At 34.9% G+C, this 15,793-nt stretch overlaps 1 protein-coding gene across 1 annotated transcript in view; it reads right to left on the reverse strand.

The window, feature by feature from the left end:
* The window catches only part of LOC120340877 (titin-like), a 99,494-nt gene that overhangs the window by 83,218 nt on the left and 483 nt on the right, over window positions 1–15,793 (reverse strand). The window contains exons 2-53 of the mRNA XM_078115256.1: window positions 15,407–15,489; window positions 15,151–15,236; window positions 14,940–15,058; window positions 14,648–14,813; window positions 14,001–14,117; window positions 13,660–13,840; window positions 13,375–13,476; window positions 13,141–13,300; window positions 12,651–12,853; window positions 12,403–12,563; window positions 12,081–12,288; window positions 11,867–11,991; window positions 11,580–11,721; window positions 11,250–11,492; window positions 10,718–10,851; window positions 10,400–10,635; window positions 10,198–10,321; window positions 9,953–10,120; window positions 9,609–9,875; window positions 9,387–9,534; window positions 8,980–9,175; window positions 8,720–8,909; window positions 8,281–8,550; window positions 8,098–8,211; window positions 7,863–8,015; window positions 7,656–7,797; window positions 7,459–7,583; window positions 7,167–7,366; window positions 6,925–7,082; window positions 6,473–6,657; window positions 6,139–6,399; window positions 5,847–6,060; window positions 5,607–5,763; window positions 5,335–5,509; window positions 4,848–5,206; window positions 4,640–4,771; window positions 4,307–4,570; window positions 3,987–4,211; window positions 3,611–3,835; window positions 3,367–3,535; window positions 3,103–3,287; window positions 2,912–3,026; window positions 2,696–2,837; window positions 2,458–2,624; window positions 2,015–2,353; window positions 1,643–1,936; window positions 1,418–1,569; window positions 1,092–1,341; window positions 820–1,017; window positions 535–734; window positions 352–466; window positions 80–282 (exon numbers count right to left, since the gene is read on the reverse strand). Of these exons, the coding sequence (XP_077971382.1) occupies window positions 80–282; window positions 352–466; window positions 535–734; window positions 820–1,017; window positions 1,092–1,341; window positions 1,418–1,569; window positions 1,643–1,936; window positions 2,015–2,353; window positions 2,458–2,624; window positions 2,696–2,837; window positions 2,912–3,026; window positions 3,103–3,287; window positions 3,367–3,535; window positions 3,611–3,835; window positions 3,987–4,211; window positions 4,307–4,570; window positions 4,640–4,771; window positions 4,848–5,206; window positions 5,335–5,509; window positions 5,607–5,763; window positions 5,847–6,060; window positions 6,139–6,399; window positions 6,473–6,657; window positions 6,925–7,082; window positions 7,167–7,366; window positions 7,459–7,583; window positions 7,656–7,797; window positions 7,863–8,015; window positions 8,098–8,211; window positions 8,281–8,550; window positions 8,720–8,909; window positions 8,980–9,175; window positions 9,387–9,534; window positions 9,609–9,875; window positions 9,953–10,120; window positions 10,198–10,321; window positions 10,400–10,635; window positions 10,718–10,851; window positions 11,250–11,492; window positions 11,580–11,721; window positions 11,867–11,991; window positions 12,081–12,288; window positions 12,403–12,563; window positions 12,651–12,853; window positions 13,141–13,300; window positions 13,375–13,476; window positions 13,660–13,840; window positions 14,001–14,117; window positions 14,648–14,813; window positions 14,940–15,058; window positions 15,151–15,181 (9,309 nt within the window). The 5' untranslated portion in view covers window positions 15,182–15,236; window positions 15,407–15,489. The remainder of the gene's footprint in view (window positions 1–79; window positions 283–351; window positions 467–534; window positions 735–819; window positions 1,018–1,091; window positions 1,342–1,417; window positions 1,570–1,642; window positions 1,937–2,014; window positions 2,354–2,457; window positions 2,625–2,695; window positions 2,838–2,911; window positions 3,027–3,102; window positions 3,288–3,366; window positions 3,536–3,610; window positions 3,836–3,986; window positions 4,212–4,306; window positions 4,571–4,639; window positions 4,772–4,847; window positions 5,207–5,334; window positions 5,510–5,606; window positions 5,764–5,846; window positions 6,061–6,138; window positions 6,400–6,472; window positions 6,658–6,924; window positions 7,083–7,166; window positions 7,367–7,458; window positions 7,584–7,655; window positions 7,798–7,862; window positions 8,016–8,097; window positions 8,212–8,280; window positions 8,551–8,719; window positions 8,910–8,979; window positions 9,176–9,386; window positions 9,535–9,608; window positions 9,876–9,952; window positions 10,121–10,197; window positions 10,322–10,399; window positions 10,636–10,717; window positions 10,852–11,249; window positions 11,493–11,579; window positions 11,722–11,866; window positions 11,992–12,080; window positions 12,289–12,402; window positions 12,564–12,650; window positions 12,854–13,140; window positions 13,301–13,374; window positions 13,477–13,659; window positions 13,841–14,000; window positions 14,118–14,647; window positions 14,814–14,939; window positions 15,059–15,150; window positions 15,237–15,406; window positions 15,490–15,793) is intronic.

A 15,793-nucleotide genomic window follows, 5' to 3' on the forward strand; every position in this document is an offset into this window, starting at 1 on the left:
TAAACTATCAAGAATCTGAGCCCAGTTCATATATACCCCAAAAGTTAATTGCAAGGTGGTTTTAACACCCAATACTTACTCCAAACTCATATTCACGGCCATCGAAAAGTTCAGTTGCCTCGTATTTGAAGACATCAGACTTAACATCCGAATTAATTTTAGTCCATTTTTTACGTCCAAGTTCTCTACGTAGCATTACATAGCCATTGATGTCTGCACCGCCATCATCTTCCGGAGCAATCCAACTAAAGCTACAGGTTTTTGCAGTTACGTCTTCCACATCTGTAAACAAGTTTATTTTTTTATGCATCTGATTATACAAGAATGACGAAAAATCTTATAGTATGTTACCTATGCTCAATGGTGGACCAGGTTTATCAAGAACTTCCACTTTACATTGAGTGGAGACTTTTCCATGTTCATTTTGTGCTATGACTGAATAATCACCTCTGTCATCACGAGTGGTCTAAAAAATGTTGCATGGTTAAACACTGTTAGAACTACAGCATAAAAAAACGCTAAAAGCTAACTAACCTTTAGAATTCTAAGTATTGAACCAGTTTCAGTTGGGTCAACAACTAGTTGCTGGTCAGGAATGACTGGTACATTGTTACATGTCCATCTGATGACTGGGGCCGGCCGTCCAGTCACCTTTGCAACAATGTCAACAGGTTCACCAGCTCTTACAGTTATTCCCTCTCCAGCCCCATACTCAAGAACAACAGTAGGTAAAGCTGTAAATACAAGTTAAAAATTGTGGTGAAATGATCTCAAGAAAATACTACAACAATTGAAATATTAAAGTTTTAGTGTGTTAACCTTTTTCGTCCTGCACAAGGATGTATTCAGTTGGTTCTGAAGCCTCACCAGATCCTTCTTTGTTAACAGCACGAACCCTAAACTGCCAGTTCATATCAGTCTCCAAATCTTTGACAACAGTTTTTGTTTTAGGTCCATCAGTAGAATGATCGAACTCATATTCATCATCATCTTCAGTTCTTACCTCGATGATGTAATCTATAAAAACGTTAGTGGGTGTGTATAATATTACCGTTTTAATTTTATAAAATCAGTTGAAAAAAAACACTCACGGATGATCTTTGCCCCTCCATCAGATTCCGGTGATATCCAAGACAAAGTGACGGAATCCATTTTAACATTCGAACAAACAAGATTTGTTGGAGCATTCGGTGGTTCAATAGCATCCTCAGCAGTAATAGGTTGAGACAATTCAGAATAAGGTCCTTTACCATAAGCAGTAGTAGCACAAACACGAAAAACGTAAGTTTTGCCTTTTCGGAGATCAGTTACACTGCATTCTTCAACAACTGATTCTGTGACCTTATTAACAAAGCACAAAACAATTATTATTTGTGAAACAATAATGTTAATAGAAAGTGCTGAAACGTCAACTTACTTTAGTCCATGCTTTTCTATCGTTTTCTCGCTTTTCAACAATATAAGCAGTGATAGGTGAACCGCCATTATCAGAAGGCGCCTCCCACGATAGGTAAGAGGAAGAAGCAGTTACTTCACTGGTTCTCACATTAAACACTTGACTGGGCTTGCCTGAAAATACATGAAATATTCAGCATCCATGAAAAAGAAACAAAAAAGTCGAGATTTATTAAATACAACTTACCATATACAGACACTGTTAAGTGGCATACAGCTTCACCTTCTGGATTCTGAAGTACAAGTTTATAGTCACCAGCATCGACTGTTCTTGCGCTTGATTTGATTCTTAACAAAGCATATGTAGATCCAGATTCCAATTCCGTTCTATCATCTCTTTTGAGAACTTTTTCATCTCTAGATCTAATCCACGCAACAGTTGGAACAGGAGCTCCAAATATTGGCACACGAATGTGAATAGTTTCTTGCTCAACGACAGTGATATGACGCTTTGTCTCATCTAGGCTGAAACTTGGTGCAACTATAAAAATGCATAACAGAGTTAATCAAATTGTTCGATGTATAGCCATGATAAAGAGACATAAGTATATTTATAAACCTGATAAGTCTTGTGCTGTCACGGGTGGAGTTTCATCACTGGATTTTCCAATTCCTGCTTTGTTTTGAGCTTTAACACGAAATGAGTAAGTCTGGCCTTCTGTCAAGTCTACAATGGCATGTTTTGTAATCGTAGGTCCCGTAATACGAGCTACAGTTCTCCATAGAGCTTTATCGGCAGATACCTCACACTCTTCAACCATATAGCCAGTAACTGCAGAACCACCATCGCTAACAGGGAAAGACCATGAAATATCGATACTGGATTTTGTCGGATTCTCACACACAACTTTTATTGGAGCAGAAGGAACATCTGTAAAAAGTAATTTCAATCTCGAATCTGGAATTCAACAACAAATACGATATCTGTATTCTATATTGAGAGAAATCAGAAAAACAGTCAGCAATTCAAATTCAAAAATTTTATAGTGGGAAATAACTTGCCGATTGCATCTTCAACGAGAATTAATGTCGTAGGTTCACTATGTTTTCCGTTTCCAGCTTTATTGAAAGCTAATACCCGGAAATAGTATTGGCGGCCTTCGACAACATCTGGTTGACATACTCTAACTTCATTTTCGCCAGCTTCAGTTCTTACGCATTGAGTCCAACTAGAAACATAAAATTAACATTTTTAAATTAAGATTGTTTTATAGTTGTGTCACTGTTTCACTAAACTTACATTGAATCCATTTTTCCTCTCATTTCAACAATGTAACCTAGGATTTCTTCACCACCATCAAATTCCGGTTTGATCCAGTTTAGAGTAACATGATCACATCTTATTTCGATAGCTTTAAGAAATTTAGGTTCTTCTGGTGGACCTGTAAATAGTTTTAAATCAGTGGCACATCAACAATGAAAATGCAATGGATGTATTTCACTAAGTTATACTCACCATATTGTGGTTTCACCAGAATAGGATTCACCAGTTGTACGGGTTGAGATAACCCAACCCTATTCTCACATGAAACGCGAAAAAGGTAACTGCTACCTTCAATCAACTTATTGACCTAAAAATTAAAATATAATCACTCATTTGATTAAATTGTCATCTTATTGAGGTCTCACAAAAGTCAGAAAACTTACAGTTATTTCAGTGTCTTCAACATCATCAGATACACTTTGCCACATTTTCCTTTTGATATCTCTTTTTTCTACCAAAAACTTGGTGATCGGGCTTCCACCATCTTCTTCAGGTTCTGACCATATCAGTGATACGCTTGATGAAGTCACTTCAGTGACAGTGAGATGGATCGGAGATGATGGCTTACCTGAAAAGTGATTCAGTAGTAAAACAGGACTATTTCTACCAAATTTAGATTTGAACGGCAAATAAGAAGTATTTCTTACCAATCACTAACAAGTCAAATTTAGCATGTGATTTTCCATGCTTATTGGTTGCAGCAATTTGATATTTTCCAGAATCTGAACGCATTGGCTTACAAAACATAACTTTAAGTTGTTCATGCTCTATTTCCAAATATTCATCATCCATTGGCAGTAGTTGGTCTCCAACCTCCTATAAAATCAAAGTTGAAACAGAGTATGGGAAAAGTTTATTAATGTAATCACCTCATTCAGCATTCCCACAAACCTTATACAATTGATATTTTGGTCTGGGTATTCCTTTGCATTGGACAGGGATGATGATGCCTCCACCAGTATGAGCGGTCACATTGTCATCAGGTACGAAAAGTGATGGTGCAATTGCCAAATCAATTATTGCTTTTGTATAAGCATTTTGTGTTCGAGATTTTACAACATACTTCCCTCTATCTTCAGTGTTGAAGTCGAGGATTTCCAGAATGTGCTTTTTGCCCTAATAAAAAAAGAAATAAATTGTAATATGTTTTAAACTCATAATGCAATGTGTTTAATTCATACACAGCCTTTCGAATGAGACATTCACCCAACCAACTTGTGTACAGGTTTTCTGACATAGTTATATAGTTAAGTTTTTAAAATTTTACCCCATCAGAAATCCTTATGGTTTTTCTACGGTCTTCTTTGATGCGGTCTCCATCGAAACTCCATAAGATATCATTTGAAGGCTTGTTGAGTTCGCAAGTAAGAAAAACTTTTGATCCAGGTTGGAAACTGCAGTCATATAGTTTCTTCACAAACCTTAGTGGAGCACTTGTTATTCTAAGTTTTGTTGAGCATTCATCATCACCAAGACGACAGGTATAGATTTTCTGTGAATAGGAATATCAAATAGTTTAAAAAAAATTTTCATTATTCATTTCCTAATCTGTATACCGTAATTCATCTGCCAAGTATTCGTTCATACCTCATCACAACCAATTCTCACATCGTCAATAACAAGACTGCGAAGTTTTCCAGATGCAATTGCTTGAATTCTTTCACTGCCTCTGCCAAACAACAATGCCTTTCCATCAGCCAGCCATTGTACATCACCGCCTAGGGTTGAGATTTCAACAGTAAGCACAACACGGCTTACTTCTTCAGCATCAGTACTATTACGGAGGCGTTTCGTAAATATAGGTAGAGCTTCTGACACGAGCAACTTCGCTTGATATTTGCTGTCCATAATCTAAAAAAATTAAATTAATTATGCAACTGTGTTCAAACGCTTTTGCCTTAATTTTTATGTGTGAATTACCTGTGCACCTATGACAGAATAGTCATCTTTTAGAGTGCAATGTTTCAGCTCAAGTGAATACTTCTTGCCTTCATTTATCATAACAACGAAATCGCTTGCACTGAGTTCCTCGCCATTCTTTGTCCATGTGATCTGAAAGTTATATATTTTTTAATAAAAGGTTATTCAAGCAACCTATACAATGTGAAATATATATATACATACGCACCTTAGCTCCAGCTTTGTTGGAGGTGCATTTGAAAATGGCAGATTGATTCTCACGAACATTTGCATCTTTTGGACCAACATCAATAGCAACTGGAACAACTTCCAGCAAAGCACAGGTTCTCTGATCAGCACAAACTACTTCAATCTTTCCATTGTCTACCAACTCAGCTGGCATAATTTTCAAAATACGATCTTTATCGTTAGATGTAATATGGAATCGTTTATCACTGGTGATTTCAACTCCATTGAGTAACCATGAGACTGGATATATTGCTTTGCTGACTTTACATTGAAACTGTATTTCATCACCAGCACAGCACCAAATATCTTCAATTTTTGATGTAAACCCAGGTGGAAATTCTGTGCCACAAAAAATGTAAATATTTAAATAAAATAAAAAAAATAAAAAAAATAAAAAAAAAATAAAAAAAAAATAAATATTATTCAAACATAAAAATGAATCAAATAAAGATAATTCAAACATTTACCTTTCACTGTAAGAAATGCGGATGTTTCAGTCTTTTCTCCAATTACTTTATTTGTGTATTTGTTGGCTTGAATCAGTTGAACGTCATCTAGTAGAAGACGACGAATAACACCATCAGCAACAATGATGATCTTGTCTGTCTCTTCAAACAATTTACCATTACAGAGCCATTCAACCTGAGAAATTATTGAACGTTAATAATATCGACTAATCCCTCTCATACGAACGAAGTAATACGAAGTCATAAACAAACATAAAACAATTGACAATTACCTCTACATTAGGCCTAGAAACTTCACATTCCAAAATAATGTTGTCAAACTCTGTGCAAACTATATCTTGTAGAGGTGTGGCATAGAAAGCTGGTGGCCAATCAACCCAGAGTTTAGCTGTGGTTTCCACATCACCCACTTGACAGGTAACAATAGCTCTGTAATAAGCATATTTTCATGGTTAGTCGTACAAAAATTAAACTGAAATTATATTTTATTTACATTGGTGCGTAATACTAACCTGTCTACTTCAGTACAATCTTTGATTGTTAAGGATCTTGTTTTATAATCGTCAGTTATGACATATCTTCCAGTTGAAGACATCTCGACTTTGTTCTCACCAACAAACCATAGCACTTGCTGGTCCCGTGGTGATACAACGCAGGAAAGGAAAGCAGTCCCCATATGAGGGACTGATAAATCTTTTAAAGGTTGTAGAACTGCAATTGGTGCTTCTGCAAAATCACACACATATTGATGTTACATGAAACCAAAAATAAATCTTGAATTAAAAACCTGAATACAATAAATACCTTCAACAGTCATAGATGCTTCAGTCTTTGCAAATCGAGCGGTGACAGAATACAAACCAGCATTACTCATGGCTACAAAAGGGATAGTCAAAGTTCTTTTGTTTCCTTCAGCAGAACTTATGACATCCTTGCCAATTGGAAAAGTTTGACCATTAAGTCGCCATTGAACTGGCACATCTTCTGACAGAATACATTCAAGTGCAACGGAATCTTTCTCAAATACTTCAGTGGCATTCAGTGGCTGAACAAACTTGATGCCATCTATATACATTAGAAAAAAATCCATAAGTAAGAGCCTAAAAAGAAATCAGTAATCTAGTGTGAAAAAAGTTACCTTTAACTGTGATTTTTCCTGTAGACTTTTCATTTCCAGACTTACAAGTGTAAGATCCTTTGTCACTTTTAGTAATGTCTTTTACAACAAGTGATTGAGATTTTCCAGAAATGACAAACTCATACTTGCCACTTTGTTCATTCAATTCCTTGTTTTCTTTGAACCATTTTACGCTCCCAGAATTCCTATTTTTAAAAATATTTTGACATAGCTTAACAAGCTTTAATTTAGATAATATAATATACAAATACATAAATTATTTGGAGTGGTAACAATAACTTTAATTCTAGGCAAGATTTCTTGTCACTTACACCCAAGTGATAAGATGGCATAATCACTATTGTAAAGCAATTTGATACAACCTTAATAAAGAGCATTTCTTGTTAGTAGTACCCGTTTCAATGTTATAGGATGCGAGAGATTAAAAACGAAGTTATTCGTATAAAACATACTTGTTCATGCCGCAAGTTAACGTAGCGGAAGGCTGTCCCTCTTCTGCAATAATATCAGAAATTTGTTGAACAATCTTTGCTGGCTTCTGTTTGATGCTCAACTTAGCAGAAGAAGAAACTTTTCGAACGTGACATTCAATTTTTCCTTCATCTCTGACCTGTGGAATCAATGTTAAATTTTTATTTAATCGAATGCTTTATTGTTCATGCAAATTTGTAAATCATTTTCTACCAATGCTTACCGTACAGTTCTTGACTAAAAGTTGTAACTTTTTCCCATTATGTGTCATTTGATATTTTTCAGACTGTTTGATGATTTTGTCATATTGGATCCATTCAGCATCAACCTCTTTAGATGTATTAATTTCACATGACAAGCATGCATCTTCACCTTCTTGAAATGACACAGCTTTCAGTGGTTTTGTGAAAGTAATTCCAATTTCTAAAAAAATAATTAAGTTGTTATGAATGAAGCATACTTTCACAACAATGCAAAATACGATCAATGAAATGAACAAGTACAACATTTATTACCTTTCACAACAAGTTTTGTCGACGTCTTGCTATCAACACCATCACATGTCCAATCTGTGTTGTCTGCCATAGTGGTCTTGAAAATCACTAAACGCCGCAGAACACCTTCACTTTCAATCTTATACCTACAAATAATGAGGTTCATTAGAGATGTGTCAGAATTTGGTTTAGCAAAGCATTAAACTGCTATAGCTTACTTTTCTCCATCAGAAAGTTTATCATTTTCTCTATACCATGTTACAATTGCATTTGGTCGACTAACTTCACATTCCAATGCTACTTTGTCCATTTCTTCACATGTTTTAGTTTTGAGTGGCTTGGAAAAGTGCACTGGCGGTTCTGAAAAATATGTGAAAATATTTCAGTTTTGTTCACTATTCTAACTAAAACCAATGTCGACATACCTATTACGGTCAATCTGGAAGTTGACTCTGCAGTTTTAGAAGAAAATCTGATGACAGAGGTGTCTGATAATTGGCAGTTATGCATCTTCAATGTGTGTCGCCTGCCTTCTTCCAAAATTTCAATGAAATTTCCCCTTTTGAGCTTAACATCATCTAATGAAAATGAAGTAATAAATTGAAAAAACAATTCTACATATAGATTTTTCAGTGCATGAAAATCATTTTATAGCAATACCTTTATACCAGAAGTGAGGTATGTTGTCATAATTTGTTTCGACAACAAATTCAGCAGTGTTCTTTTCAATTACTGTAGTATCACTCATTGGTTTGACAATTTCAACAGTGTATTCTGAACAGAATTATCATTCATTAATTAAAGTAATAGAAATAGCACAGTCTTTAATATAACAAAACTAACCTTCAACAGATAATAGAGCACTAGACTTCTCCTCCTCAGCGTGAGCTGAAATAGTAGCAGTGTCATCATCCAAATCGACACTATGAATAACCATCCAGTGTTTATCTCCATCACTCCCAAAATCAACATTTTTGGTCCTGCTCATTTTGGCACCATTTTTGAACCATGAAACCTCGACGTCTTTGTGTGAAAGAACTATTTCAAATCGAGCTTCATCTCGTTCAATCACTTTAGTTTCTTTCAATGATTGGATGAATTTTATTTCTCGAGCTGTGGAAGAAATTATACAATTTTGGCTTTTTTTAACAAAAACATAAAAGATAATAAAACTAAATCATATTAAAAGATATTCGCTTTGTTTTCTAAATAAACAAAAGTCGATGGGATGGTTGAACATGTATATCATACTAAGTACTTGATTTTTTGAGTTTATACATACGTGCAACAGTCAGTTTTCCATAGGTCCTCACATCATCAGCATCACAGATATATTTTTTCTCATCTTCAAATGTGCATTTGTGCAATATTAATGAACGTTTGCAACCCTCTGCTACGATAGTATGCTTTTCTGAAGCCTGGATTAAAGTACGGCCTTTGTACCAACGTACTTGAGCAGATTTTCTCGATACCTTGAAAATATTCAACAAATCAGTTTTAACATTAAAACAAATGTTGCAATAAATCAATTATTAATCTCACCTCGCATTCCAACTTTGCGTCCGATGTTTCTTCAACGATCACATCTTTTAGACCGCATACAAACTCAACAGGAGGCTCAAGAACTTCTAGGCGTGCAATAGATGAAGCACTTCCTGCTTTTATCTCAACTCGACCTGACTGTTGAGCAGTTAGATGGCTCAATACAAGCCTATGTTTGCGTCCAATTGATTTAATTCTGCAAGAAAATTTGGGCGAATTATCATATTGAACTTCTAAGAATGACAGCATTACGAGTAGTATAGATAGCAGAACAATTACAAGTTATCAGAGTATGATCCTGAATGCTTTCAGTAATAGAGCATTGAAACAGATCGAATGCTGTTAGCACAACCTATCTTACTAAATAGATAGTATACTTATAATTTTAGTGCACTTATTCCACTTACAAGACATTTTCGGAGACTTTCAGAAGAGTATCATTCAGAAACCAATTAACATTAACTTCATTGTGAGAGACCTCGCATTCGAAAGAAGCAGTCCCATCTTCTGGCACTTCAATTTCTCGCAATTCCTGACGAATTTTGATGCCACGTTCTGAAAAAAAAAGTAAAAACGACACTTGTATATACTCAAAATTACAGCGCAATTATCGATGAAATAAACCATACCATCAATGCTCAGGTTGCATCTGGTTTCCACTTTTTCACACTTGCATGAATAAAGACCTGCATCCTGTTCAGTAACTTTAGTTATAACTAAACGACGCCATTTTCCTTCAGTAATGATTTCAGCATGTTCTGAAGACTTCATTTCAGCACCGTTTTTGTACCATGTCACTTTTCCAGACTGCTTACTGAGCTCACAAGATAATTCAGCAACATCCAGTTCCGTAACACTGGTGTCTTGAAGCTTTTTGGTGAAACGAATGCCTGATTCTACAAAAGAAATGATTGTGAATAATGAAGAACCAGATCAATATGACAACAACAAAAAATAACTTGTTCAAACATACCATTTACAGTAATATTTGCCGTGGTTTTCATGCCAATTGCAGCAAAATAATATGTTCCGGCATCATCAACAGTGATATCATGTAGTATGAGCGATTGTTTTGTGCCTTCAGTTCGAATTTTGATAGACTCTGATCTGGTTAGCTTTTGATCATTACAATACCAGGAACCTATGTATAAAGAATGAAGAAAATTGTTGCAGAAGTTTGTATATTTTGCTTAAAGACACAGAAAAATCGTAACATACCATGAACATTTGGCACACTCAAAACACATGATAAAGTAACAGTGCTGCCTTCATCAAATATTCCATCTTCCAGCTTATCTAAAATTTCTATCTCAGATGAGTCAACAATTAGAGATGTAGAATCCTGAAAATTGAGTCCATTGATAAATCGCATTAGAGTATTAAAACTTATGAAGTTCACTAAATTAGAACAAGCACAAACCTTCAAACCACAATCAGTTTCAATTGAAATTGCGCCAGCATCTTCAAGCGTAACATCAGTAAGAGTCAAAGTATGCTCACGCCCATTTTTTGAAATTTTTATGACATTGCTGTTTTTCAACTTTGCACCTTGTTTGTACCATGTAATATTGACATCTTTATGGGACAATATGCAATGAAAAGTGGCCTCTCCACCTTCGCAAGTGCGTACTTCTTGAAGACTTGATTCCACTTTTGCTGAAAGTACATAATTTTTTATTATTATTCGAATGCAAACACATCATTAGACTTTCAAGATAAATACTTTCAACTTCCTTACCTGCAGAATCAATTGGCACACATTTGTATGTCGATTGATCATCTGGTGATATATAGTTCACAATCAGAGAACGCTTACAACCATACGACTCCAATCTATACTTTTCACTTTCGCGAATTTCAACAGTGTCATTCCTGTGTTTCAAGAGAATTTTGAAATTGTTTCAGTTTTGTTTTTAGAACAGATCGTAACAAACCAGAATAGCTATATATCATTAAGATCACTTGTGGCAGCAAGCTTAGCATCTTCAACCACAGGATTTGAACCTGTGACACTGAGCATGTCAACGTCCCACATCAATCAAACTCGTAAACCCAGGAAAAGTAATGCGCATATTCACATCACATATATCACTATATACTGACCATTTGACAATCGTTACCACAAATAACCACAAGCAGAGTTTAAAATGGAAATAATAAATGAAGATGAGAAATAGAATTCGAATTAATTATCACTGGTCTTTGCAACAGAAGAATGGCTCATGAAACAATGCGAAATTGTCTTTTTTATTGTACAAATGAATGCATACTTGAGCCATTTGACTTGAATGTCTTCCCTTTCAACTTCATAATCAAATTTTAAACTTTTTGGCACTTTTGTATCCTTAGCGACAGTCAGTTTTGCTTCACCAGTTCCAATAACTTTGTCTTTGCAAGACTCATCATCAGACTCTGATCTGATCAAATCTGCCACTGAAGAATCAATGACTTCATACTTTATCACACCAGCCTGAGAAACTCGCAGGTTGTGAAGTTTGAGAGTGTGTACATTTCTGAGGAAAGAAAGATGGATTATATTTTTAAAAGACATTTTAGACGAAATAATACTGTTAAGTTTAAATTGATAAAAAATAAATCACCCTTGCTGGCTTATTTGGACATTTTCTCCATTTTCCAATTTTTTTCCATCAAGATACCAGATGAGCGTGGTTGAATCACGTTGAGTTACCACTTCAAATGAAGCAGCACCACCAACATTCACCGACTTATCTTGGATTCCATCTGAATAGATAATAAAATAATACATATAAAATTGTACCGTAATTATGAAACAATAACAAGTACTTGAACCTAATATATCGATGCCATAATTTCCTTGATTTAAATGAGGAATCAAGAATATTTTTTTTTATTACAACAGACCCACCTTTGACAATCAATAATCCTGTTGTGGAACTTTGACCGGATATACAAGTATACTCTGAAGAATCTTCACTGTTTGTTCTTTTGACAATCAGGGATCGTTTTCTTCCGTCTTCAATCAACTTGTATCTGTGATAAAAATATACAATTATTCGATTTCAATGCAAATTACTGATTCCAATTTTAAAAAGTATTAGGTAATTTCGATAATCACATACTTGTCAGTTGCATTCTTTAAATCAATTGGTTCTCCATCCTTGTACCACGTGACTCTAGCGTTGACATCTTTAACTTCACATTCAAAGATTACAGTCTCCATTTCAGTACAAGTATAGGTTTCCAAACATGCAGAAAATGCTTCTGTGTTTTCAATATCCAACTGAGCAACTTTTTCATAATTTAGTTCTTGCAATTTGTCCAAATCATCTAAATTTGAGCAATTCAATGATTATAAAAATGTTATTCATGATAAAATTTATTTCAAAAATTATTTTAATACTGCATGTCCATACTATGCAACTTGTAACAACATTCACATACCTGCAACACGTAGTCTTGCTGTAGATGAATAAGGTCCAGCAACAATCCTATAGCGAGATGCATCGCTGAGATCCACATTCGAAATCTTCAGTCGATAGATGTCTCCATCTTGAATTATTTCGAATCTTTCACTGGGTGTGACCTTGCGATTTCCTTTGTACCTGAAAAAGTAACATAATAAGCTTTAAATTTTTTTGAAAAAAGGGCTTATTGACTTGATTATAGATTCTTCAAATTATACTACTTACCAATTCACTTCGATTTCTGGTACAAACATCTTTAGTTCGGCTAAAAACTCAATATCAGTGCCTTGTAAAGCATTGATACTTTCAAGACCTCTAATCTCTTTGACGGGTTCAGTAACAGACAAGTTTCTCTGCATAAAACTAAGCAAATCACCGGCATCTGAAGCATCTTGACAAACGGCAGCTAACAATTCTTCATCTTCGATCTGAAAATTCATCATTGGTAATGATTATACTTATTAAGTGTGCCCATAATAAATTCACATAAGTTATATGTGTGCACATAATAAATTCACATAGGCTATTTAAGTGTACACATAATAAATAAATTCACATAAGATTATATTTATTAAATGTGCACATAATAAATTCGCATAGATTGAATTAACTAAGAGTGCACGTATTAAATTTAAATAGATCATATTTAATAAGTCTTAACATAATCAATTCACATTTCAATTTGTCAAAAAAAGTCATTATGATATTGGCTTACCTCTTGGCTTTCCTGATATCTTGACAAAGTAGGTTTCAAGTCCTTAAGATTGTAATATCTAGCATATTTTTCGTATTCTTTCGGATCAACTTCTCTTAACAATTCCATGATTTCTGCAATATCTTCACATTTCACACCTGGTTTGTCATTCGCTGATACTCTGAAAAACCATATATATTTATTATTTTCACATTGAATGCAAACCAAATGGTATGCTCAAAAAATAAAACATACTTTCTAAGTTGTTCCGGCTCAAATTTCTCCTTAACTACATGTTCTGTAACTGTGACTTGGAAAGATGAATCAACTTCCCCATGTTTGTTTGATGCTACACATCTGTAAGAAGATAATGTTATATTTTATGCAATTTCATCATATTTGGTGAAAGAGTAAAATCAGCACAGATTTCATGCAGGAGACGATAGATTTTAACCAAGTTTACTTGCCTCGCACACAGTCTCAAGTAAAAAAACTGGTAAAAAAACGCAATTTCTAATCTTCTTCCTTCTAAAAATATACCTGTATAAACCAGTGTCTGGGACATCTAGGTTTGTAACTTTCAATGTATAAGTATGGGCTTCCTTGTTGTGAGACATTTTAAAACGTCCATATCCGTTAATCTTCATCCACTTTCCTTTCGTCCAATGAACAGTTGGTTCTGGGTTTCCGAAAACTTTTGCAGTAAACACTGCAGTGTCACCTAAGAAGAGATTCCCATAAGATAATACACGTATTTGTAGATTTTCTTATAAAACAACAATATTATTTGTTCATGATATAGACAGCACTGAAATTATGTGCCCAGATAACTGATGTTCCAAAAGTCAATTACTAGATATTTTGAAGATTCGACTACATACCAGTAATTTTTGCCTGATCTTTGGGTTTTCGGACAAAAACAGGCAATGTAGCATTCGGATCTACTTCCATGTCATCGCAGGCATCTTCGGATTCACTGGAAGATCCACGTCGGTCGTCTATGAAAAGTGTGAAGAGAAATTAGAAGCAAATAACATTTAGGATACAGTTATATGAACTCTTCTACTTTTGGGGAATAATTGAAAACAATAATGGTATGAAAAGTCATGACCTCAAGCACTGCATCGAATTAACATAAAAGAAACAAATATCGCTACACTGTTATTTATATTTCCAGTTTTCGGCCTTTTGAATTTAGAAAATTTTACATTGGTCCAGGCAATATTTTTACCATAAGAATTTTCGTAAATTGGATTTTTTGTATATAAGGCCTTTCGTACGTAGAGTTTATACTGTATATGTACAGGAATACATGAAGAACATCATGCGGTTGCAAGAGTTTGCCCATATTCTTGCTCCCATCTTCCGTGGGGTTCGAACCCACAAACTTACGTAAAGTGCTCGTACTTGAAGGTAGGCACAATATACAAACCTTCAAATAATGAAAATGAACAATGCCATCTCGGCGGTGTTTCGATCGGCATGTAATTTTGAAACACGGGATGCAACTAGTTCGTTAACAACTTACATTTTGACAAACAGACGCGGCACTTCGTCTCTCCGTTTTCATTGTCTGCAAAGCAAACGTATTCTCCGTAATCGCCCTCACGGACACGGGACACTGTAAGGACGTACTCGTCTTTCTCCTGATCCTGGTATATAGTAATACGCCCATCTTCTTTCATTGGTTTACCCTAATCAGAAATTGGAAATAATTAATCATAAACCACGAATGTTATTGCCAAGCTGATGCAAAAACATCAGCGTTGGGTCTCAGAATTGCTTTCCTTCCAGATAAATAATTTTAGTGTTTTGCAAACCTGTTTCAGCCAGATAACCTGCGGTTTCGGACTTCCGGTGATACGACTGCTAAATTTGATTGTTCCTCCGAGTTTAGCGCTTCTTCCTCGGGGCTTCTCTACGAATTCTGGGGCAACTCCTGTTTGATCATATTAACATACAATTAGACAAATGACTACGTCAACTATACAATTTAGTAAAAGCTGACTTAGTTGTTGAAATAAAGTTAACCTTTAACTTCGGTAGATGAAGCTGGATCCATTTCCTCTGAGCTTCTTCTAAAACTTTCTTAAAACTTTCTGAAAACTTTTTTAAAACTGAAAATACAATAAATACGGCGTTGGTAGTATTGTACCGTGAATTCTAGAGAACCAGCAATTTGATTAGACGAACTTTATAGATGATTAACGCCACGTAACCATGGATTATTTAATAGTTATACATAACAAGAATACACAGAATTGTGACAATTATATAATACACGTACCAGAATAACTAAAAATTCTTCAATGTTCTTGGCAACGTTATCTTGATCTTTGCTTGATCTGATTTCGTTTAATCGAACAGTAACTTTGAAAAAATAAAATAGTTTGAATATCCTGAAATCACATGGGATGAATTAAAAGCCCACACGAACACGGCGCTATAGATGCATTTTATTTAAATCTACCATAAATGACCACCTAAGTGAAATCCAAATACAGCGTTATGTGCCGTGGACGCGTATGTAAAATGGATGCAAAAATATCGTTATTCCCAAATACTTTTGCTGTCAGTAAAGACATTCTCTGCTATTTAATGATCGATTGTATTTAATTATTCCCGAGAAGAAAGCTGTGGCCTCCATTTCAGCAATAAAGGCTGCAACAATATA

This window comes from Styela clava, chromosome 1 (assembly GCF_964204865.1).
Source record: "Styela clava chromosome 1, kaStyClav1.hap1.2, whole genome shotgun sequence".
Taxonomy (NCBI): Eukaryota; Metazoa; Chordata; class Ascidiacea; order Stolidobranchia; family Styelidae; genus Styela; species Styela clava.